Raw genomic sequence first — 22,965 nt, 5'->3', positions numbered from 1 at the left:
AGTTCGAATAAGCGCCTCCCATTTCAAAACGGGGTCTCAGCCATTTTTGATGGCCGGTGCTTAATTTGTGATGAATTTGTAGACGACGCTCACCAAAATCACCCTTTTCGTATTTCGCCTTAAGGCCCTAAGGGCGAAAGAGGGTTGTATTCAGCCGTAGGCAGTACGAAAAGGGTGATTTTGGTGAGCGTCGTCTACAAATTCATCACAAATTAAGCACCGCCCATCAAAAATGGCTGAGACCCCGTTTTGAAATGGGAGGCGCTTATTCGAACTTTGAACTAGAAAAACACACACTTCGATTGATTTAAAAAAAAATAAAAAATTTCATGAGAATCAGCGTGAAAAACTGATTCTCATGAAGTATGTTAAAAACAAATCGAAATTTCATGCAAAGACCCTATTCACACTTTTCTTCACAGACTTTTCGGTCTTATAAAACAGGATTTTTCTGTCACAGTTCAATATCATTGCAAGTTATTTACGTTTAGTTTGCTCAACTCATATGTTCCCATTTATACAAATAAAGTTCAATAATTGAATTTAAAAATAACCATCTTTTAGTCAAATAACTGCAAAACATAAATGCAAATCTGGTTGTTGCGTCATGGTTGGGACATCAAAGATTGCGTCATCACAGCGATGCTATGGACATCTGGTGGTGATTTATTTTGACCCAAATTGAAAAAGTTGTAGTCGCCACCGCAAGATGTCACTAGTCGTTAATCAATTATTTTAACAGTTTTATCATTAATTACGGGAGAACTAATCAAGTAAATGAAATTATTTATGTTCTGGTCGCACCGCATATTTTTTGTCTAATTTTTAAGACCATAAAGTCCGAAATCTGTCATGAAACACCCGAGCTATGGAGCGTTACATAGACACAGACAGACAGGCAGACAGACAGACAGACAAAGTGACATGGCTTTTTTTTTTCTGCGTATGCGATTATTAGCTTCGCCCTTCGGGCTCGCAATTATTGACACACATACGTAATATGCTGGCACTGGCTATTTCGGTGCAATGCTGTTTCCGTATCATCAAATGGATCTTTAAACTGCACACGAAACCCATGAATTTAAAAGAGATTATATTGGGGGATAATAGGTGGCTGACGCCGAGCATGACGGAATCAACTGACGAACAAAAACAAGAAATCAAAAATGAGCTATCAGATGGAATAATATGGGAGGATCTCCCTTATCCTGCCCTTGGAGGGGGCCCTTCGTGATAAAATTGACAAAATTCATTGGCATCTAATCAGTTCATTTCGTTGATTCAACACTAACGGATACATCGCACAAGTGCTGGAACAACCTTCTACAAGGGGTAAGCAAAGTAATTTTTAATGAGGGTGATTCCATAAGAAAACGACCAAAACCTGTGGCGACCATCTCACGGATTTGATCACCACTAGGCTTTTTCGATTCATATCAATAAAAAAAAAATTTTCCTCGAAAGATTTTGAAAAAAAATGGCGCGTTCGCCTGGCGCGAACGTTTGAATTTTTAAAAGTCCGCTTGACCATATAATCATAAATTTTTTTTTTTTGCATATTGAAATGCGTTTATTGGCTCATTTATCTATCAGAACATGTTGTCATAAGGATAACATAATAGACATAAGGTTCAAATTTCAAACTCGTAGCTTAAGTTAAAAATAAGATAGAAAAGCAAGCTTATCAGCTCGCCGCGAAGGGATAGTCGTAAGCCAGTTGAAAACTGTCTTAATTAACAAATTTTGGGCCTATTGTTAAGTCGGACTTATTCACAATTCACACTGTTCTTCACAGACTTTTTGGTTTTAAAACGGGTTTTTTCTGTCACAGTCCAATATCCTTGCAAGTTATTTACGTTTAGTTTGCTCAACTCATATTTTCAAATTTTTACACTTAAAGTTCAATAATTGAATTTAAAAATAACCATCTTTAAGTTTAATAACTGCAAAACTTAAATACAAATCTGGTTATTGCGTCATGGTTGGGTCATCAAAGATTGCGTCATCACGGCGATGCTATGGACATCTGGTGGTTTTTAATCATGTTTAACCATCCATAACGAATATATTTCAATAAAAAATATTCGACAAGAAAGAATTAATTTTAAATTTAACACGTTTTTTTTAACTTAACAACTAAAATAAATGAAAAGCACGTTAAGAATGGAAAGTGGAATTTAAACCTAAGGTGAAAAAGTTGTAGTCGCCACCGCAAGATGTCACTAGTCATTAAGTGAAAAAGTTGTAGTCGCCACCGCAAGATGTCACAAGCCGTTAAACAATTATTTTAGCAGTTTTTCATTAATTACGGGAAAACTAATTAAGTAAATGAAATTATTTTTGTTCTGGTCGCACCGCATATTTTTTGTCTAATTTTTAAGACCAAAAAGTCCGAAATCTGTCGTGAAACACCCGAGCTATGGAGCGGGACATACAGACAGACATACAAAGTGACATGGCTTTTTTTTTCCTGCGTATGCGATTATTAGCTTCGCCCTTCGGGCTCGCAATTATTTGCACAAGCCGTTAAACAATTATTTTAGCAGTTTTTCATTAATTACGGGAAAACTAATTAAGTAAATGAAATTATTTTTGTTCTGGTCGCACCGCATATTTTTTGTCTAATTTTTAAGACCAAAAAGTCCGAAATCTGTCGTGAAACACCCGAGCTATGGAGCGGGACATACAGACAGACATACAAAGTGACATGGCTTTTTTTTTCCTGCGTATGCGATTATTAGCTTCGCCCTTCGGGCTCGCAATTATTTGCACAAGCCGTTAAACAATTATTTTAGCAGTTTTTCATTAATTACGGGAAAACTAATTAAGTAAATGAAATTATTTTTGTTCTGGTCGCACCGCATATTTTTTGTCTAATTTTTAAGACCAAAAAGTCCGAAATCTGTCGTGAAACACCCGAGCTATGGAGCGGGACATACAGACAGACATACAAAGTGACATGGCTTTTTTTTTCCTGCGTATGCGATTATTAGCTTCGCCCTTCGGGCTCGCAATTATTTTTTTCATTTTAAAAGTACAAAAAATGTGTTTTTTCTCAAAATTGACGTTTTTCAACTTAAAAAACGGGAATGACAGGCCATAGGAATTTCTTTGATTTTTTCTAGGGTAGAAAGCTTGTTGTATTTAGTACATTAAAAAAAAAATTATTAGGTGTATTTTATTTTTTGTTTAGAAATATTTCACATTTTATACTAGCGATTTTTTTACTCAATAACTATTACATTTGGACCACACATTGACAGGGTTCTCGTTCACATTTCCACTAATTTTTATGAACCTACGTCAGTTTTAACTTAACCTTTTATCACATCAAATTTGTTCATTTTTAAAATTGTTGAATTTCGCGCCACCAGGTGGTGCAACCTTTGACTTTGTCGCGCTTGGTCTTAAAATTTTTTTTATCCTTATGACAACATGTTCTGATAGATAAATGATCCAATAAACGCATTTCGATATGTTAAAAATATTTTTATGATTATATGGTCAAGCGGACTTTTAAAAAATTCAAACGTTCGCGCCAGGCGAACGCGCCATTTTTTTTTAAATCCTTCGAGGAAAATTTTTTTTTTATTGATATGAATCGAAAAAGCCTAGTGGCGATCAAATCCGTGAGATGGTCGCCACAGGTTTTGGTCGTTTTCATATGGAATCACCCATGAGAAAAAAAAAAACTCATTTTAGTTTTGAAAACATTAGTGCATCAATTAGCATGGCGACACTGGAGAGCTTAGCTAAGTGGATCCCATTTTCACAATACTTTGGTGGCGAGTCCCAGCAAAAGTTGCTCTTCGTGCCCGATGCTGATAAACCTGACGTGGATCACGAAATATCGGAACCTGCTCTCTTTCGATTTTTATTGAATGAAGAAACTTTGAAAAATTTCGATGAAGCTGAAGTTGAAATACCTGAAATGCTGGCCGTTTTAAAAACCATCGACAAAGAATCAAAAATAATTGAATTCGAAACCCACCAAAGCAGCATAGATATCATGAAGGATTTTAAAGGAGCTTTCCACGTCTTCATCGTCTTCAAATCGACAAGTGAAAAAGTTGGAGACTATTGGTGGTCACTAGAAAAAGGCATGGACTTCATCACTTTACAACGATCCAGCAACAAAAACGGCGTCAAGGACAAGTTATACGGCGAATCGCGAACTAAAGTTGAGCCGATTGAAGAAGGATTAATTGGGAAAGGTACGATTCAAGATCTTTTTGCATTACTTTGGGCCCAACAGATTATTCCAGAAAAGTATCACATCTTGAACTCCAACTGCCAGTCCTTTGTCACTTTCATCAGTCAACAAATTACCGAAAAAGGATACAAATACCAGGGTTTTTTCAAGTACTCTCCCGCCCCTGAAAGTGGGCGGGACAAAAAAATGTTGGATTTAATTGTAATCCTAAGGGGGAGTTCTGATTGGCACCCTTTATTCACTCTAATTCAAATGGGAAATATCGATCTTTTCGATAAAATAGTAGCGAGTGGCAAGTACGACATCAACGCCTTCATCTACAACGGACTTACTCCGCTCGACTCGGCGATTTTGTTTTCGAAAACCGAAATGGTCAAACATCTTCTAAAACATCCACTGAATGCCGATCCCACACGCGGCGAAGGGAGGATGAACGCCCTTCATTGGGCGGCCATGTCCACAATGAAGACGGAGATCTTCGATTTGCTACTAGCACACGACAAAATCAACGTTGACGATGTACACGGAGACGGAATGACGGCTCTCCATGCGGCCGCTTATCTATCCAACGTCATCGCCGTTAAACACTTGATAGATAAAGGAGCCAATCCCAACATTATCGACAAAGAAGGTATATCTCCACTTCACGTGGCTGTTTGCAATCCAACGGACATGAAAATCATCGACTTGTTATTGGAGAACATTAAACAAGGAGACAGCATGAGCTTGTATAACAACAATGAAAAACTTTTCTCTTTGGTCAGTCATAACAAGCACGAAATAGAAGAGGAAATAGTTGAACGGTTATTGAAAAAAGGCATAATAAAACCTCGGAGTACCAACAGACGTTTGCTGGAAAGAGGAGCCGATCCCACCGTACGGAACAAAAAAAGCTACACTCCATTTTATTTATTCAATAAAGATCCCGGTATTGTCAATTCACTTCTGGAAAGCGGAAAGGTTGACATCAATGAAACTATAGGTGAACATAGAGTGACTGCTCTCCATCTGGCAATTATAACATCAAACCTGACTGACGCTCACTTCCTGTTGTCAAAAGGAGCTAACCCCAACGCCGCTGATGTAGAAGGACGCACTCCACTTCAATGGGCGGCAAGGTTTGCAAAAGACATGACCATCATCGAGTTACTCTTGAATCATGAAGACACGAATGTCAACTGCTTGGACAATGCCGGGCTAAATGCGCTACAGTACGCAGAGTACAACGAGCACGGGCTAACCGAAGAAATTGCCAATCTGTTGAGAGAGAAAGGCGCCGTGGAAACAAACTGGTTACTGAAAAAAAAACCGTACCAAGAAAGCCAGGAATATCACTTAACACTTTTGCGTGATTATTACAGCAGCAATCGAAAGCCGGACGAAATTGAAAACGTTTTAAGCGACGCTACAGTACCAATTGAGGACAAAATCGTTAAAATTTCGGATGAATATCTGCTTTCAGCTATTAGAGATTCGAACGTAGAAAGCCTTCGTCTCCTATTGAAGAATGGAGCAGATACCAAGACATGGGGAGAAACGGGAGCGAATGATGCCCTTCATTTTGCATCGTGTTTTGCAAAGACGACGGATGTCATCGACGCCATTCTTGAAACGGGCAAATTCGACATCAACGGACTTGACAATAATGGATGGACACCTCTCCATTATGCAATGGGGGGAACCAACTTTGAAATAAAGATTCGTCACCTGATTGGAAAAGGAGCTGATCCCAATATTGCCGACAAGGAAGGCAACACCCCACTTCACTATGTGACCGCAAAAGAAATTGAGAACATCAATCTAATGCTGGAAAAAGTCGATATCAATCACCGTGACAAAGAAGGCATGACTGCTTCTCACAGCGGAATAATTTTCAAACGCGTGGAGATTGCTCGATGCTTGATGGAAAACGGAGCCGATCCCACCATACGCAACAAAAGAAGCTTCACTCCATTTCATTTGGCAGCAATGTTTCTGACAGACACCGGTGTTCTCAACCTCATGTTCGAAAACGAAAAACAGATTGATATTGACGAAAGGGACAAAAGAGGACGGACTGCCCTCCATCTGGCAATTATGAAATCCAACGTGACTTCCGTTCGCTTCCTGTTAGCAAGAGGAGCCAACTTCAACGTTGTTGATAAATGTGGGTGCACTCCACTTCATTTGGCAGCAATGTTTCTGACAGACACCGGTGTTCTCAACCTCATGTTCGAAAACGAAAAACAGATTGATATTGACGAAAGGGACAAAAGAGGACGGACTGCCCTCCATCTGGCAATTATGAAATCCAACGTGACTTCCGTTCGCTTCCTGTTAGCAAGAGGAGCCAACTTCAACGTTGTTGATAAATGTGGGTGCACTCCACTTCATTTGGCGGTAGCTCTAGCCAAAAACATGGACATTGTAAAACTACTCCTCAATCAAAACGACGCGAATATCAATTATTTAGATAATAATGGATTCGATGCGCTACGGTTCGCAAAGTACAACAAGTATGGACTTACGGAAAGTAGGGAAATTGGTGATTTCGACATCAACTGCCGTGAAGAAAATGGATGGACACCTCTTCATTTCGCAATGATCCCCATAAACGTGGAGACTGCTCGCTACTTGCTAGAAAAGGGAGCCGATCCCACCATAGGAGACAACGAAGGCACCACTCCATTTCATCTGGCAGCGGCATTAATTCGAGAAACCGACATTCTCGGATTATTTCTGGCGAATAACAAACAGTTTGATATTGACCACCGAGACAAATTTGAAACGACTGCCCTGCACATGGCAGTCAAGCAATCCAACACAGCTTCAGCAGAATATCTTTTATCAAAAGGAGCCAACCCAAACGCTGCTGTTCAACATGGATACACAACACTTCACATAGCGGCCAAATATGCCAAAGACATGGACATGGTCAAACTACTACTCAATCACAAAGGCACCAATGTCAACTATTTAGACAACAAAGGAAGAAATGCGCTTCATTACGCAATGGACAACATGCACGGACACGGCAAAGTAATTGCCAATCTGTTGAGGGAAAAAATGGCCACGACGTCAGAAGGAGACAATTACGAACCGAAGAACATTGCGGCATTGGTACCAAGTCTCACCGAAGAAGATTCCGACATAGAAACAATTCGTTTGCTGATAGAAGATGGACAAGATGTTAGCGCGATGACATGGGGAGAAAACGGAGCGAACGCACTTCACCTGGCGGCAGCTAATGAAGAGACGACCGATCTCATCGACGCCTTTCTGGAAACGGGAAAATTCGACATCGATGGAGTCGACAACAACGGAAGGACACCTCTCCATTACGCAATCAAAAGACCCAACCCTGTTACAATCAACGCTCGTCGTCTAATTAAAATGGGAGCCGACCCCAGCATCGCTGACAAGAACGGAGTCACTCCTCTTCACATGGCAGCGAAAAATGAAAACGCAGAATCGATGGATCTCATCGAGATACTCCTCAATACTGAAGCGGTGGACGTGAATTGTGTCGACAAACAAGGACGGACTCCTCTAGCTTGTGCTCGAGACAACAAACACGGACTAAGTGAAAGAATTGCTTTGAAATTACGTAAAGCGAAAGCAACGGAAATCATCGATATCTCTTTGGATACAGAAAGTCGTGACCCGCATGTGACAACACCTCCCGAATGCACATCAGATGATGACAACGAGAATATGGTGAAGAAAGTTCTAACAGAGGCAATCGCACATTCAGACGCTGAAAAGGTTCGCAACCTGATAGAAATGGGAGTCGATATCAGTAAAGTGACGTGGAGAGGATTGAATGCCCTGCATGCTGCATCGGTTTGTGCAAAGACAACCGAAATACTTGATGTCATTTTGGCAAGTGGCGAGATCGACATCAATGCTGGTCGTAACGAAGATGGCGAAACTGCACTTCATTTCGCATTGCGCGCCAACAAAATGACTACTGCTCGCTACTTGCTGGAAAAGGGAGCCGATACCACCAAACGAAACAATGCCGGAAACACTCCATTTCACGAGGCAGCGACATTTAGTCGAGAAACCGACATTCTCGATTTCATTATGGCCAACAACAAAAAATTTGATATTGACCACCGAAACCAATCTGGACTGACTGCCCTCCACATGGCAATCAAGGTATCCAACACAGCTACAGCAGAATATCTTTTATCAAAAGGAGCCAACCCAAACGCTGCTGATCGAAATGGACGCACTCCACTTCACGTGGCGGCCTATTATGCCAAAGACATTGCCATTGTCAAACTACTCCTCAACCGCAAAAACGTGAATGTTAATCATTTAGACAATAGCGGACATAGTGCGCTGTTTTACGCAACGAGCAACGAGCACGGACTTGGCGAGGCAATTGCCAATCTGCTGAGGGAAAAAATGGCCACAAAGGCAGAAGAAATCAATCACGAACCGGAGAACATGGCGGCACCGGTTCCAGCATGTCGCATCAAACAAGATTCGGACATGGAAACGATTCGCTTCTTGATAGAAAATGGACAAGATATTAGCGCAATGACATGGGGAGAAAATGGAGCGAAGGCACTTCACGTGGCGGTAGCTAACGAAAAGACGATGGCGGATCTCATCGACGCCATTCTGGAAACTGGAAAATTTGACGTCAACGGAGTCGACAGCGACGGAAGGACACCTCTCCATTACGCAATCATGGGAACCAACTATGAAAGAAATGTTCCTCACCTGATTGGAAAAGGAGCCGATCCCAATATTGCTGACAATAACGGAATCACCCCTCTTCACATGGCAGTGATACATGCAGAATCGATGGATCTCATCGATATTCTCCTCAAAACTAAAAAACTGAACGTCAATGACTACGACGACAACGGACTTGCTGCTCGCGATTGCGCTCGATACAACAAACACGGACTAGGCGACACGATTATCGCTCGTCTGACGGAATATATCGAAATGGAATCCCCTACGGAACTTTCAGCTTCACGTACGATCATTTTAGCTTGTATTTGTTTCTGTTTGCTAGCTTATGTGGTATCAGCCTTACAAAACATATAATGTTTTAATGCTGCAACAACCCCAATAATTTTCTTTTTGAAATAATTCCAATTGTTTCACAATTATACTAATAAGAAATGTAGGAAATTGGTGGCTATACAATATAAACAAAAAAAAAAAAAATTTAATAGCTAATTGTTTTTATCTTCATTCATATTGCCAGTCCTTACGCTTACGATTATACGATTTGAGTATCTAGAGAAGCAAGTCAAACGGGACGCCTGTTCTAAACGTTACAAGAACCGCATCGTTGGCTGCTCTGCTGTATCAACGTGATTCTTTCATTCAAGTGTCCTTTCATTCAGAATTAGATTCAGAAATGGTCAATTGTCAATAAACTTAAGACGCGTTAGTTGCGTTAAACAATTTTTCCTATTGTAGCATAGGTTAAGAAACTGCTCGAGAAACTGACCTGAACAAAGGCAGTTGAGGTGTACTGTGTCAGGATCCATCTCAGATTTTCCTTTCCTTCCGCATATCGACATCGTCCGACAGCAGGAGCTGGCCATCATCCGGAAGTGGGCGAAAGAATATTTCCTATATTGAATTGCGGTTGCCTTTGTTAGTAGCGGAATGGGACAGGTGATGTGATTTTCTCGAATAGTCTAGGTTGAGTATGAAAAAATTAATACATGCTGGCAAAAAAAAAATTCAAAATTCAAACGAGGTCAGACCACGCCCAGATAATGACGCCAATCGATGAAGGGAGGGTGGCCTTTAATTCGATTTGGTCACTCTTCCCTCACTCACATCACACAAGACGGACGGAAGGATATCTATAAAACAAACATAATGCGGAAACATCTCGCCAAATGTTTAAAATTGCACAGTGTCGACGTGGATGAGATTCGAACTCATGCGTGCAGAGCACAACAGATTAGTAGTCTGTCGCCTTAACCACTCGGCCACCACGTCTGCCACTTCATTCACAACAATGATATCATTGTCACATTTGATAGCACACATCTTGAAGGTCGAATTTTGTTCTGGATTGAAATTTCGTATGATTTCCAATAGCCGAATCACCAGGTTAAACGAACAGCAAAAGTCGGTCGTTTATTGGTGAATACTTGGCGAAATAAGAGTGCAAACTTCCCTCTGCTTCCCTAATAAAAGTCGGTCAATAATTACGATATTTCTGCTGACAAAGAACAGCAGAAAGACAGAAACCATGTGTATCCTGGAGAGACACTCTCCTGCAGAAACTCTTTTGAATCTGTGCAGACATCAAAATGTGCAGACTCCAAACATGGCCAATGGCCACGATGAAAAGCTAAACAAAAACAATAGTACAATACCCCAAATGCAAAATTAATTAAACTGAGAATATACTAGGCCTAGGCCTACTAGACAGAAAATCTATAACCGCCAAAAAATAAAAAGAAAGAAAAAAAAACCTTGCCTCCTCTCCACCCTAACAACACATCGATTTGGCCTAAGGGCATCAAACATGGCTGCCGTCTCAACATGCCGTCTGCTGACCTTGACACTGTGCATTCGTCTGTGTTAACGTCTGAGGTATGACGCGTTAATAGTTTGTCTCTTCAATTTTTGGTAAGTTAACTAAGTTTAACAATAGGTAAAAAACTTCGGTAAAAACGGTCATCACTCTGGCAAAGATTCGTATAGGATAGGTATAGTAGGCAGATGGCCGCCTTATTTCGCAAGTGTTCATGTGAAATTCCATCAAATTTGTTTCGTGCATTTTTATTAGTTACTTGTAAACCTTTATTTTGTTAACCTGATGAAATCATTAACTATGTTATGATGATATTCACTGTAAGTGGCAAGGCAATTCGAATGTTGAAGAATTTAAGGTGAAGTGTCAAGCGAGGTTTCCATGATAACATGGCGGGCCTTCGGGCTCATCTTGTCGAATTGTCGGCCTCGAACGTCGACTAGTGACTTAAAAATGTAGTCTTTAGTTTGGCCAGGTTTGGCAATGTAATTATGAAAATGATTTTTGCCTTATCGATTTGCTTCGATCTTTCAAAACCGTCGCCATCCAAAGTCTAAGTGTATGCTCAACAATATATTTTGACATTTCAGATTTTAAATTAAAATGGGAAACGAAAGAAAACCAACAAGGATTTACGACGACGTTGCATCGACTTCATCTACAAACGCGCGAATGAATGAAGGTCAGTGACATTGATTCTTATTAATTGTTTTACAATTAGACTTGTTTCTGTTGTTAATATGTGTTATGTAATTTTCCTAGGATCAAGAAAGCGCAAAGCACCTTCCAGTCCAATACCAGATGATTATGCACATTCACCTCTAGGTACTATTTGCATATTTTTTTTTGTGTGTAACATTTTACTATAGACAAGTTCGGGATGCTGAGTTGCACAACCGCAAAATTAGGATCGTGCGCCAACGAGTTTTTGTAACGTTGTGGGGATAGTAGAAAGCGGGTTTTTTATTATTTAAGCATAGAATTACTTATCTAATCTTAGAAATGTTCAGGATTATCGTTGTTTAGAACATTCTGCTTTTTATAGAGTAATTTTAAATGTATAATTCAGCTTAGTTTACCCATTAAAATTAAAGAAAGTCCAAGCCTGGGATGCTGTTTAGTCTTTTCTTGTGTTTTTTGACAGATCTGCTGACAAGTGACAAGCTCAAACACACAAGAAAAGACTAAACAGCATCCCAGGCTTGGACTTTCTTTAATTTTAATGGGTAAACTAAGCTGAATTATACATTTAAAATTACTCTATAAAAAGCAGAATGTTCTAAACAACGATAATCCTGAACATTTCTAAGATTAGATAAGTAATTCTATGCTTAAATAATAAAAAACCCGCTTTCTACTATCCCCACAACGTTACAAAAACTCGTTGGCGCACGATCCTAATTTTGCGGTTGTGCAACTCAGCATCCCGAACTTGTCTATTGATATTAGTAATAATCAGTTAAATTTTTTAACTATGTAATAAATTTTAAATTATTTTTATTCCAGGATTACTTTTGGAAATTTTATGTGTACTGCAAACATGATGTTGTAAAATTATTATTTTTTATTTGTTTTACAGTTGAGGCCAAAGATGAAGATGATGAAGGGAGAGAAGATGAGGAGGAAGAGAAAGAAGATAGTGACGATGAAATAGATGACGAAGTAGAAGGTAACGACGAGGAAGAGAACGAAGAAGAAAATGGGATCGCTTCAGGTATAAGAAAACTCAACGTGTTGTTGTGTTGATTAATGTGTGTCTATTCTCTAATTACAGCATGGCCCAAGAGTGACGATTGCGAGCTCTTCAAGCGTATCCGAAAAGCATGTCCAAAAGATGATGCCATGAAGTACGAATCGCGTGTCAACCATTTGAACTGGGAATCTGTAAGTTAAATTTTAAGTTTGTAAAAACTAATCCGATTGAAGTTCAACAAATGCCTTTTAATTTCAGATTAAATTTCAAGATTATTCTGCAGAAGAGTGCAAAAATCGGTGGTTACATGTTCAAGTACGTAAACGTTGTAACATTTTTGGCTCGAAAGACGTCACTTTTAAATCATGAACTGATCCAATTATACGATAGACTCATTTGAGGAATTATCGGATCCTTGCCGAAGTGTTAGAAGATGCTGAATCGTGGGTAGATGGACCATGTTATAATAACTTAAACAAAAGAAGAATGGTATTAGTTTTTATTTGTTACATTTATCTTTGCATTGCTTCAAAAATTTTTTGGATGGTTTTCATTTTCCAGAATACCCAGAAGCATCCTGATGTTCAGCCCAAAAAGCCAAGAACTTCCTACATGTTGCCCTCCATGGAACAAAACGATGCTGTTTTGGAGAAGCAATCTGGTCTGGAAGTGGTATGAAAAGTAGATAGTAAATCTTCTGCCTGTTTTTTTACATATTTTTATCACCAGAAAAATGAATTGGCTTCAACAACAGAGAAATCCCCTGCTTTGGCGGCTAGTAATCAAATGTTATTCAAAGCAGAGAAGATGACTGAACCACTTAAACCACCAGCGTAATTAAAGTTTCTGTTGTAGTGTGGAGTGATGGTATACCATTGAATTGCTTTTCATCCATTCTTAGGAGTGCTGCTGCTTATTACGTTATGACGCATCATTTCAAATTGGAAAATCTTACTCCTGCTGAAATTGGTGCTCTTTGGGGAGTGGTGCCTGAGAAAGAGAAGAAGAAGTGCATTGAAGAACACAAAAAGAGGCATAAAGACTACGTTCGGGAATTTGAAAAATTCATCAGGGTAAATTAAATTTTTCCATTTTTGTGCTAATTTTTATCTTAGCGAATTTTGTAATTTAGGCATTGAATGAAGCCGAACTTAAATCTTACCGCATAGTTATGAAGAATCGAGCTCGAGATCAGGAAGATGGAGATAAAGAAAATAAATCCACTTCCGCATCTTTAAAATCCCCAGAGGGTTCCAGTGATTCGCCGTCCAAAGAATCCGTGGCAAGTGCTGATTCGAAATCTGTCAAGTCATCTTCGAATGTCAATGTGAAGTCATCAACAGAAAAAATGGATTCAGAAACACTGACATCCCGTCCTTTGGCGCCTAGTCATCAATCGTTGTTTGTGGCAGATAAGATGGTCGAACCAACTAAACCACCAGCGTAATTAAAATTTCTATTGTATTGTAGAGTGATGGTATACCATTGAAATTGTATTTCATTATTAGGAGTGCTGCTGCTTATTACGTTATGACACATCAGTCCAAATTGGGTGAACTTTCTCCTGCTGAAATCGATGTTGTTTGGATAAAGTTGTCTGGGGAACAGAGGAAGAAGTGCATTGAAGAACACTCAAATAAGTATGAAGATTATGTTTTGGATTTGGATAAATTCGCCAAGGTAAATTCAAGCGTTTCATTTTTGTGCCAATTTTTATCTAATCGAATTTTGTGTCAAGTCATTGAATCCAGCCGAACTTAGATCTCACCGCACAGTTATGGAGAATCGAGATCAGGAAGATGGAGATAAAGAAAGTAAATCCATTTCCGCATCTTCAAAATCTCCAGAGGGTTCCACTGGTTCGCCGTCGAAAAAATCCGCGGCAAGTGCTGATTCGAAATCTGACAAACCACCTTCCCAAATCAATTCCAATATGAAGTCATCAACAGAAAAAATGGCTTCAACAACACTGAAATCATCTTCTTTGGCGGCCAGTCATCAATCGTTATTCAAAGCAGAGAAGATGACTGAACCACTTAAACCACCAGCGTAATTGAAATTTCTGTTATACTGTGGAGTGATGGTACCATTGAAATATTTTTTCATTATTAGGAGTGCTGCTGCTTATTACGCTATGACGCATCATTCCAAATTGGGTCAACTTACTCATGCTGAAATCGAGGTTCTTTGGGGAAGGGTGTCTGAGAAAGAGAAGAAGAAGTTCATTGAAGAACTCAAAAAGGTGCATAAAGACTACCTTCGGGAATTTGAAAAATTCATCAGGGTAATTTCAAGCGTTCCATTTTTGTACTAATTTTATGTAATCGAATTTTGTAATTTAGACATTGAATCCAGCCGAACTTAGATCTTATCGCACAATTATGAGGAACCGTGCTCGGGATCAGGAGGAAGAAGTTAAAGAAAGTTCTGACGAAGAAAGTTCTGATGAAGAAAGAAATGACGAAGAAAGAATGTTGTGAACCGACTAGTTCAAATGAAACAAGTAACACTTTCTCCGGCGATGACCTTCTAATTGCCTCGGAAGAAGACTAAACGGGCTGATAATGTACCATTTAAAAGTGTTAAATTGAAATGTTAAATGTTTTTTACCAACCTAGAAACTTCGTTAAGTACCTACCAATTAGTTATTGGTCGTCAAATTGGTGTTGAACATCGGTTAATTCAGAATCTCTAGACCCTTAAAATAAAATGCGCAAACAAAGCCAACGGACATTCTTTCCGATAACCCAGATGGATCTCTAGAGAGTCGGGATCTTTTTTATTTTTCTAGTATACTAGTGGACTTTCTTTTTCTCGGAATATGCAATACCACACATGTCCAATCGACAGCGGCGCCGTCATTTCTTACTCTTACAAAGTCAAGTAAAGATATTAGGAGAGAGACAGGCAAAGGCAAAAAGTAGCTGCATTCCTTAAATTCATTTGGCTGCTGGGCTTATTCATACGAACGCGGGCCGTTACAGACACCCGAACCACTAAGACCGAAAAAAAAACTAAAGAGACAATTTCATAAACCCGATTTTTTTAAAAAAGATGCAATTTTTATATTTCACAATCTGCCAATATGCCATCATTCGTTAATACTTTTTTTTTAAATGACCACTCTAGGATAAAAATACGCAGACGAACAGGAATGAACTTACTGCCGCATCACATAAATAAGACTAAACTTTTTTAAAAAGAAGGTTGAATATGAGCGACATTCACTTGTTAAATAATTTCACTTTGAAGACGGTAGGTTTCTGTTCCTCGGCATCGTCATCGTCCATGTCTTCACCATCTTCTTCGGCCGAACTCGCGGCATTAGCCTGTGAGCAATGAAACACACGAATAAAATTCAACCAAAGAATTGAATTAAAACTAAATTTCACTCACGTAAGATACGACGCCAGAGACCCAGGGTGGTGGGGCTTGATCGGGGCACCTTCTCAGAGCAAATTTGTAAACTTTAAACCCGCATTTCCCCACGCACTTTCTCTTTCTTCATTCACTGTGCCATATAAGTATGACGGTAAGAAGATAAGATAGATAAGAATGTGGTCTTTATCTGTGACGGTAGGGACGTTTACAAACGTTTTTTGACGCTTAAATAAAACTGGAAACTTCGGACGTTAGGCCAACTCTATTCCAATGCCAATGCATTGAAATTCTCACAATGGATTCCGCATTTTAGCCTTTCGCGAGGAGGCAATCGATGTTGTGTTGTTTATTTCGACTGCAAATCGTCGTCTGCTTAACACACAACTTGTTTACGTTTTACTTACTTTTAAAAATTCTCTCATATTAAAGCGACCTCAAAATTGTGAGTTTAAAACTGAAGTTGTAGTGAGTGTAATAAAATGCTTAGACAATTTATTCCTGGGGCATACAAGATTCTGAATGGACAGAATATATTAACGGGTAGGAGTGGTAGGACGTCAGTAAAAAATATTCATACTTTATCGAGATCATTTCAAATCGTCGTTCAATCATCGCAAGAACTTGACAGTCGGGAGGAAAATGTTGTAGATACACTCTATAATGGTTTATTATCGTCGAATAGAGCTTGTTTGGCTAGATCAATAACTTTAACAGAGTCAACCCATCCAAGAAAACGATTGCAGGCCAGATCACTGTTGAAGAAAGCTCTGCAGCACTGCAAAAAATGTCAACAAAATGACAATTCATTCAGTTTTCGGATCGGTAATAAAATGTGGCTTAGAATTTATTAAGTAAGTGAAACACAATTTTGTATTACTTTGTGATAAATTTCAGGATTATCAGGGCCACCAGGTGCCGGAAAATCAACATTCCTGGAAAACATGGGCAAGTTTCTTACCAGTCAGGGTGAAAAAATTGCTGTTTTGGCAGTTGATCCATCCTCTACCACCAATGGAGGTACATCCAAAATGCCGTGTGCAAAATTCATTTACAGATCAAATTAACTTTTCAGATTTCGCTAGGATCACTGATGGGTGACAAAACAAGAATGCAAGAACTTTCACGAGACCTGAATGCTTTTATACGTCCGTCGCCGACCAGTGGACATTTGGGTGGTGTCACTCGTTCCACAAATGAGGCCATAATCATGTGCGAAACAGCTGGTTACAAGACGGTTTTCATTGAAACGGTTGGTAAGCTTCCCATCTCCTTGCCAAATATCGACTAGTCAACAGCAGCTTCTGTGTTCTCAATTTTTAGGTGTAGGACAGTCTGAATACGCCGTAGCCGATATGGTCGACATGTTTGTTGTTCTGATTCCGCCGGCTGGAGGAGACGAACTTCAGGTTAAAACCCCATTCAATTTGCTTTTCTTCCACTTTATGATAAACCTCTTTTTGTTATTCGTTTAGGGGTTGAAACGCGGTATAATGGAGCACAGTCACCTGGTAGTTGTGAACAAAGCCGATGGAGATTTGATGGAAGCCGCGATGAGAATGCAGTACGAATACACTTCATCGCTCAAGTTCATGCGACCAATATCACCAAATTGGCGACCGAAAGTATTGACCCATACAATTAAATCTTTGAATCAATTCAGTGACATTTCGTTCTGTTTTTAGGTCCTGAAAGTCTCTTCGCTAACCAAGGAAGGACTGCCCGAGCTATGGGCCGTCATGCAGGAGTTCCATCAGACCATGTTGAGAACGGGCGAGCTACTGGAAACGCGTCGTAAGCAGCAGCGCGTTTGGATGTGGAACTACATCACTCAGCATATCATGCAGGTAGTCCTTAGTCGACCAAGTGTGTCCGTCTTTGATGTTTGAAGGTTTTTCTCGCTTCTTAAGGTGTTTCGCGAGGATCCCCGAGTCAAGCGCGACATCCACGAAATGGAAAAGAATGTCGAACAAGGCTGCATGACAGCTGGGGAAGCTGCCGAAATATTACTGCATCATTTCGTACCTGATAAAATGTTTTGATTATTCAAATAGATTTACTTGGAAGGTGAATGTATACAGTTGCTTAGTAGTAGCTAAGTACACTCATATTTTACGTTGAAGTTGTTTTCTTAACACTTTAACCAAAATTTACCTATTACGCTGTTATAATTTACACTAGGAATTGTTAGAGAAATTATTCAGATTGAATCATTAGTATCATTGTATTTAAATTCCATATCTTGTCTGGATAAGCAGTTAAAAAAAGATTCCATGTTATACTCGAAAATCTCGACTAAAATTACGCCATCAGGAAGATTGAATTGCAATAGAAGAACGATTGATTATTGTTTTTTTCTTGTAAACTATCACAGGTGGAATCCATAAATGAGTATATAAAGGGCACACGGTAATTCGTTTTCTTTTTTCTTGCAAAAAAAACCTACAAATGACGACGATGCAATCGTTTTTCATAAAAAGTTTTCACTCGGCGTTACACACATTCCCGTCAATTTTTCCGATGTAGACAATCTCGTAGTTTTAAGTCTTATTTTTTCCAATGGCACTGAGTAAACACAGGAAGTTTTACATAATTTTTGACTCTTTGAATTCCGCCGCCAGGCGAAAGTGATTAATATCAGACATCTGTCAGATAATGCACAGAACTGGGTTTTCCTGTTGGATGAGTCAAAATTAAAAGATGAGATATTTCAATAATCAATTCAACATGAATTTCATACCTCTTGAAGTAGAAAAAGAAGCAAGTTTATTTTCGTCTAAAGCGTGAAGCAGTCCTGAAATGGAAGTATCTTCAATAATAAGGGTGGGTGGCTGTAACATGGCCATAGGCACTTGAACGGTACGAGTGTGCCACACTAAAATCTGTTCCAAATAAAATTAAATTTGTTTTCAATTTAGTGTCTGACAAATTAAATGATACAAGGTTGAACTTTTTTACCTGGGTACAGTTAGCTGCTTTGGCTTCAATGAAACCAACATCCGTGACTATTTCTTGTAAAAAGCTGTCCTCCTCGAAACCGACTTTATAAACGAAGGTGGCGTTGGGAAACTGGTGGAGCAATTTGATGTTGACCGCAAAGCCGGCCATGTCAACTGCGAAGCGACGGCCGGCTGGCCACGAATCGTAAAACCCGACCACTTTCCCCTGTCACAAACAATACATCAACAATTAATCAGGCCCCAAAAAGAATAAGGAAAGTTTTTGTTGTTTTTTAATGGCAGAGAAAAGATGAAAGTTACGTCGTAAACTACAGGCGCGCTGACAGCGTAGTCTCCCACCAATCCAACCGGAAACATTGAAATATTTCGCGTGTCTCTGATCTCGTCAAATAATCGAAGGTCGTACGAGTTGTCATCGTCACCGAAATACAACACACCTATTTGTTTTTTTTTTTTATTTAAATTTTCAATTTATTCTGAATTTGATAAATAATTATTTGATATGATACCCTGCTTGACGTTGCTACGAATCCACTGTAAGGCAGCTCTGCGGTTGGAGACGCCTCTTGGCGGATTTTTGAGCTTCTTGTAGGCAGATGGCATTGCACTTGCCAAATGTGTGAACGGAATCCCTGCAAGAAAGTTGGGACTTGAAGGGGAATTTGCAAAAGGGTGTTCAATGAACTTGTATGTTTACCTAATCTCCTTAAAAGTTTGCCAACAGCTGGATTGCACTTGGGAGCATCTTCGACCAGAATCCAATGTAAAGCAGGGACGCTGCTCAAGGTCTGACCAAGCCTGGTCAACTCTGCCATTTGAACAGAGCGAGCATATGTTGGCGTGACAAAGTAGATTACAGGGACAGACTCGTTCTTGAAGGTTGTGACATTCACCTGAACACGAAAAAGATATTAGATTTTGTCGAGTGTTGGTGGTTTCAGCTTTTAACACTTACAGGAGGATCACAAGATGTGATTTGTTCAGGCTCTTCTATAATATTATCCTGCAGGCTGATTGCAGCTCTCGTTTCATCGCCGGTCAAGCTTGAAGCACTGGCCAAGAGGGGGTTGTTGATGTCATGGTACTTCCAAAGGGCAAGGTACACAAGTAGGAACATGGCAGAGGCCCCGGTAAAAACAGTTGGTTTCGAAATGCCAACCAAGCAGCCATGATTGCCTGAGAGCATAGCTAGCAAAAAGATCAACACGCTCAGAATCAGGAATGCTGTTGCAAAGAATCAACTGTAAATACCTGCACTGGTCATTATTTCACTTCCCAAGTCGACTCAAAAAGTTGAAAACGTGTGTCAAGATGTTGTGCAGTGGTGTTAATAGACTAGACGACACATACTGGCAGTGAGTGTAGAAAAGAATGACCCAGTGAGGAGAAACATTCGTCGTGTTATCTCCAGAATAAAATCAAGAGAGCGAAGACTGGGTGAAATAACTCGGACGGAATGGCCCGGATTATTTGGTGAAAGCTGTCGATGTAGTAAGAATTCGGTTATGTGCAAGATGCAACCCAGTCAGCAGTCAGCCCAGTTTGTCGTCTGCCTTTCAAAAATTTCGTCTGCTACGTTGAAAACCCCCCAGGCGAGCTAGAAACCGTCGGTGAATCAACATGGAAACTCGTCTCCGGTGCCATTCGCTTTCTCTTTTGAATAAATTAAAAAGAAAAATCGTTTCGTCAAGTGAAAGCATCCCAACGGTACAAGAGAAACGAGTTTGATCGATATACCGTATAATACAGTTGGATGCAGATGTATAAAACACACAGGAAAATCGCGTTTGTTGGATCAATAATTCGCGCATCGGATTACAACATCGCGGAAAAAAGAACTCTGATGATGGGGATTGACTGACATCATCGTCGCATAATACACCGAGGATTATAATCATCTCGTGAATTTCTTTCCTTTTTTTATTCCGGTTTTATTCGTGAATTGTTCTATTAACAAAAGATGCTGCTGGTTAGGCCTACACTCATATAAGAGCCTTGAGCTTCATTTTTGAATGAAATAAAAACGAAGGGCGTGTCTCTCTTTCTATATAGGCTGTCAGCTTTTTTTCTTTGTGGAAATGGCAGCAGCAGCGGCCATCACATGTATAAGAAGATCCGGCTGCTGCTGCTGCGTTCGACAGCAGCAGGACGCGCCGAGAATCTTATTCGGGTTGGGTTTTTATTGGAAGGCGTCGCTTGGGGATCAATTAGCGGCGAAATAGTGCGGGTCGTCCGCGCGTGATGCGACACACAAGACATTTAATTACACGCTTCCCCCATCAACCATCAAATCACACACAGCACAAAAAGGGAGAAATAGGAGTAGAACGCGTGAGCTTCCCGTCGTGTCGGTTGATGATCGAAACAGCAAAACGGAACAGAGAGGGATCCTTGAAAATGTCCAGGAATAACACCCCACCTATTTGCAAATGCAAACAAACATCTGTTTAATATCAAGTGATCATTTGAGATCAAAATTGATCTCCTATTAGGCTAAACATATACGATGTACAGAGGACTGATCTAAATAAACGTGAATTCTATAACTTGATTCATCGAATTTGTATTTAGAAGAGAGAGATAAGAGTTACTATCTCTTTTTTTCTTTACTGGCGAATCTGTATATAAAGAAATAAATGTAATATACAGACGACTAGACGAGCGGACTTGATCTAGTTTAGATGTAGTTGCGTTCCTTGGGGCGTTGTTCGTGACTTGACTTTCTTGTTCTCCCCTCCTTCCATCTATACAACGCAGCATGTACCTTTTACATCCTCGTTGCAAAGTGAATTTTCCGTGCCGGCCAGCATAATAATATTACATAACATATCATAAGTTTTTATATTATCCTATATATTATAAGTGTTTATATATGTTGTATTACACCCCTGTCTAATGATGAAACCGCACCCCAATAACTCAAAATCTAAATGGACGTTTTATATATCTCTGCTGGAAAACAATCTGTAATGTTTTATTGTGATGGCGAGTTCAACGAGGCGGACTCAATCGATGTTGAACATGTCCGGGAGAGACACGCGGGAGCAATCCAGCAAAGAGTCTCTGCTGCGTGCTGCTGGCCTCCTACTGTGTGTGTAATATTGCTTTTCTGACGAGGCGGGAAAATACAATTTGTGATGTTTGACTGGTTCAATAAGTTGCTGCCCTGCACAGCCAGCAATGATGGTGATGGGGAGCCCCGCCGTATCCTACGGAAGTTGTGTGTGATGTGTGTGTGCATGTCGTCGTGTTCTACACGAGATAGCGGAAGACGGGAAATTGCCAGTGCGGTCGTCGTCCGACTCTCTGCTCCCATCAACATAGTATATAGCCTATAATATATCCATCAATGCGACATCATCACCCCAGCACAGCACTCTCCTATAAATATCAAATGTCTTTTCTAAATTATTACAGGCTAAATTTTGTAAAATTGAAAATGTCAATTTCACAGACGATTGACAACCTGTTGAATTTTTAGACTAGGCCTACATAAATTTATCAACGTAAAGGCCTCAACAAATACAGAGAGAGTTGTACAATTAGATTTGATGTATATTATACTCTAAGGGCGCGCGCGGGAAAGAGAGAGTAAAAAGAATCAAGTGGCTTTTGTGATATAATCAAAAGAAATGAAATACGAAAACATCAAAAGGATTTACTTCCGCTCGAAAGGGGAAAAAAAAACCCTGTGCTGCTGTGGGGTGTGTGTAGGATCTAAATTCTTTTTTTTTCTCTCTCCTATTTACACAAAAGTTGACGAGGGCCATGCACATGATGACGATATCTATGTGCGCCTGCGCCGTCCGTGCGCAAAGTGTTTTGACAACTGAGCGCGCAGCAGAGATATATATATCTAGACGACGACAAAACACTTTTCCCCAATGCCACATTGGACGTCCGTACGACTACAAGTGCCACCCAACTCTCGCTAAAAGCTATAGCTCTATCTCTGCTGCTAGTTTTCTCTCGATTTGACTCGATACAACTTAAACAACACCTGCAAGATTCTCGCCGCGTCTAGACTACAACTTTGGTGGTTTTATATCGACACAGCGCAGCCAAGGTAGGCTCGTCATCTAATTGATTTTATATAGTAGGCCTATAAGCGGTTTTTCGTGGAAAATCTGATCGTTTGGATATTGTTGCGTGACTTTGACGTCGGGGGGGGGGGGGGAAGAGTCAGCCTTTTCAATCACTTGGCCATCGGCGAAAT

The 22,965-nt window shown here is 39.9% G+C and overlaps 5 protein-coding genes and 1 non-coding gene across 8 annotated transcripts in view; 4 read left to right on the top strand and 2 right to left on the bottom strand.

Moving 5' to 3' along the window:
- The first annotated feature begins 1,184 nt into the window (after positions 1-1,184).
- On the top strand, positions 1,185-10,641 carry LOC124327604 (serine/threonine-protein phosphatase 6 regulatory ankyrin repeat subunit B-like). The gene is made up of 2 exons (XM_046786589.1): positions 1,185-1,332; positions 3,718-10,641. The coding sequence occupies exon 2, from the start codon at positions 3,731-3,733 to the stop codon at positions 9,257-9,259; it is 5,529 nt and encodes a 1,842-aa protein (XP_046642545.1). The 5' UTR covers positions 1,185-1,332; positions 3,718-3,730; the 3' UTR covers positions 9,260-10,641.
- Trnas-acu lies at positions 10,093-10,174 on the bottom strand. Its single transcript has one exon. It is a non-coding gene; the product is annotated as a tRNA-Ser (tRNA).
- A 50-nt stretch (positions 10,642-10,691) lies between the features above and the next one.
- On the top strand, positions 10,692-15,138 carry LOC124327505 (nucleolar transcription factor 1-like). Of its 2 annotated transcripts, XM_046786460.1 has the most exons (16): positions 10,692-10,813; positions 11,309-11,400; positions 11,481-11,543; positions 12,298-12,432; positions 12,493-12,602; positions 12,670-12,726; positions 12,802-12,900; positions 12,973-13,083; positions 13,141-13,244; positions 13,313-13,484; positions 13,544-13,854; positions 13,920-14,091; positions 14,150-14,460; positions 14,524-14,695; positions 14,754-14,850; positions 14,882-15,138. In XM_046786460.1, the coding sequence occupies exons 2-16, from the start codon at positions 11,322-11,324 to the stop codon at positions 14,962-14,964; spliced, it is 2,076 nt and encodes a 691-aa protein (XP_046642416.1). In that variant the 5' UTR covers positions 10,692-10,813; positions 11,309-11,321; the 3' UTR covers positions 14,965-15,138. The 2 variants fall into 2 exon arrangements, with proteins under 2 accessions (XP_046642416.1, XP_046642426.1); XM_046786470.1 differs by having other exon boundaries at positions 14,754-15,138.
- Positions 15,139-16,130: 992 nt separating this feature from the next.
- LOC124327524 (methylmalonic aciduria type A homolog, mitochondrial-like) lies at positions 16,131-18,241 on the top strand. The gene is made up of 7 exons (XM_046786495.1): positions 16,131-16,614; positions 16,687-16,809; positions 16,875-17,045; positions 17,113-17,198; positions 17,265-17,414; positions 17,475-17,636; positions 17,700-18,241. The coding sequence occupies exons 1-7, from the start codon at positions 16,272-16,274 to the stop codon at positions 17,829-17,831; spliced, it is 1,167 nt and encodes a 388-aa protein (XP_046642451.1). The 5' UTR covers positions 16,131-16,271; the 3' UTR covers positions 17,832-18,241.
- On the bottom strand, positions 17,995-20,300 carry LOC124327534 (galactosylgalactosylxylosylprotein 3-beta-glucuronosyltransferase S-like). The gene is made up of 8 exons (XM_046786506.1): positions 20,001-20,300; positions 19,705-19,937; positions 19,447-19,642; positions 19,259-19,381; positions 19,050-19,186; positions 18,748-18,954; positions 18,530-18,671; positions 17,995-18,464 (listed from the first exon to the last, which is right to left on the bottom strand). The coding sequence occupies exons 1-8, from the start codon at positions 20,011-20,013 to the stop codon at positions 18,427-18,429; spliced, it is 1,089 nt and encodes a 362-aa protein (XP_046642462.1). The 5' UTR covers positions 20,014-20,300; the 3' UTR covers positions 17,995-18,426.
- A 2,346-nt stretch (positions 20,301-22,646) lies between these two features.
- Positions 22,647-22,965, top strand: part of LOC124321251 — a 36,831-nt gene continuing 36,512 nt past the window's right edge. For both annotated transcript variants that reach the window (XM_046784159.1, XM_046784158.1), the window contains exon 1: positions 22,647-22,815. The gene's annotated coding sequence lies outside the window, so the exon portion shown is untranslated. The remainder of the gene's footprint in view (positions 22,816-22,965) is intronic.

This window comes from Daphnia pulicaria, chromosome 1, assembly GCF_021234035.1.
Source record: "Daphnia pulicaria isolate SC F1-1A chromosome 1, SC_F0-13Bv2, whole genome shotgun sequence".
Taxonomy (NCBI): domain Eukaryota; kingdom Metazoa; phylum Arthropoda; class Branchiopoda; order Diplostraca; family Daphniidae; genus Daphnia; species Daphnia pulicaria.
Note: the sequence above shows the minus strand (reverse complement) of the source record. Positions and strands in the feature narration are given on the sequence as shown.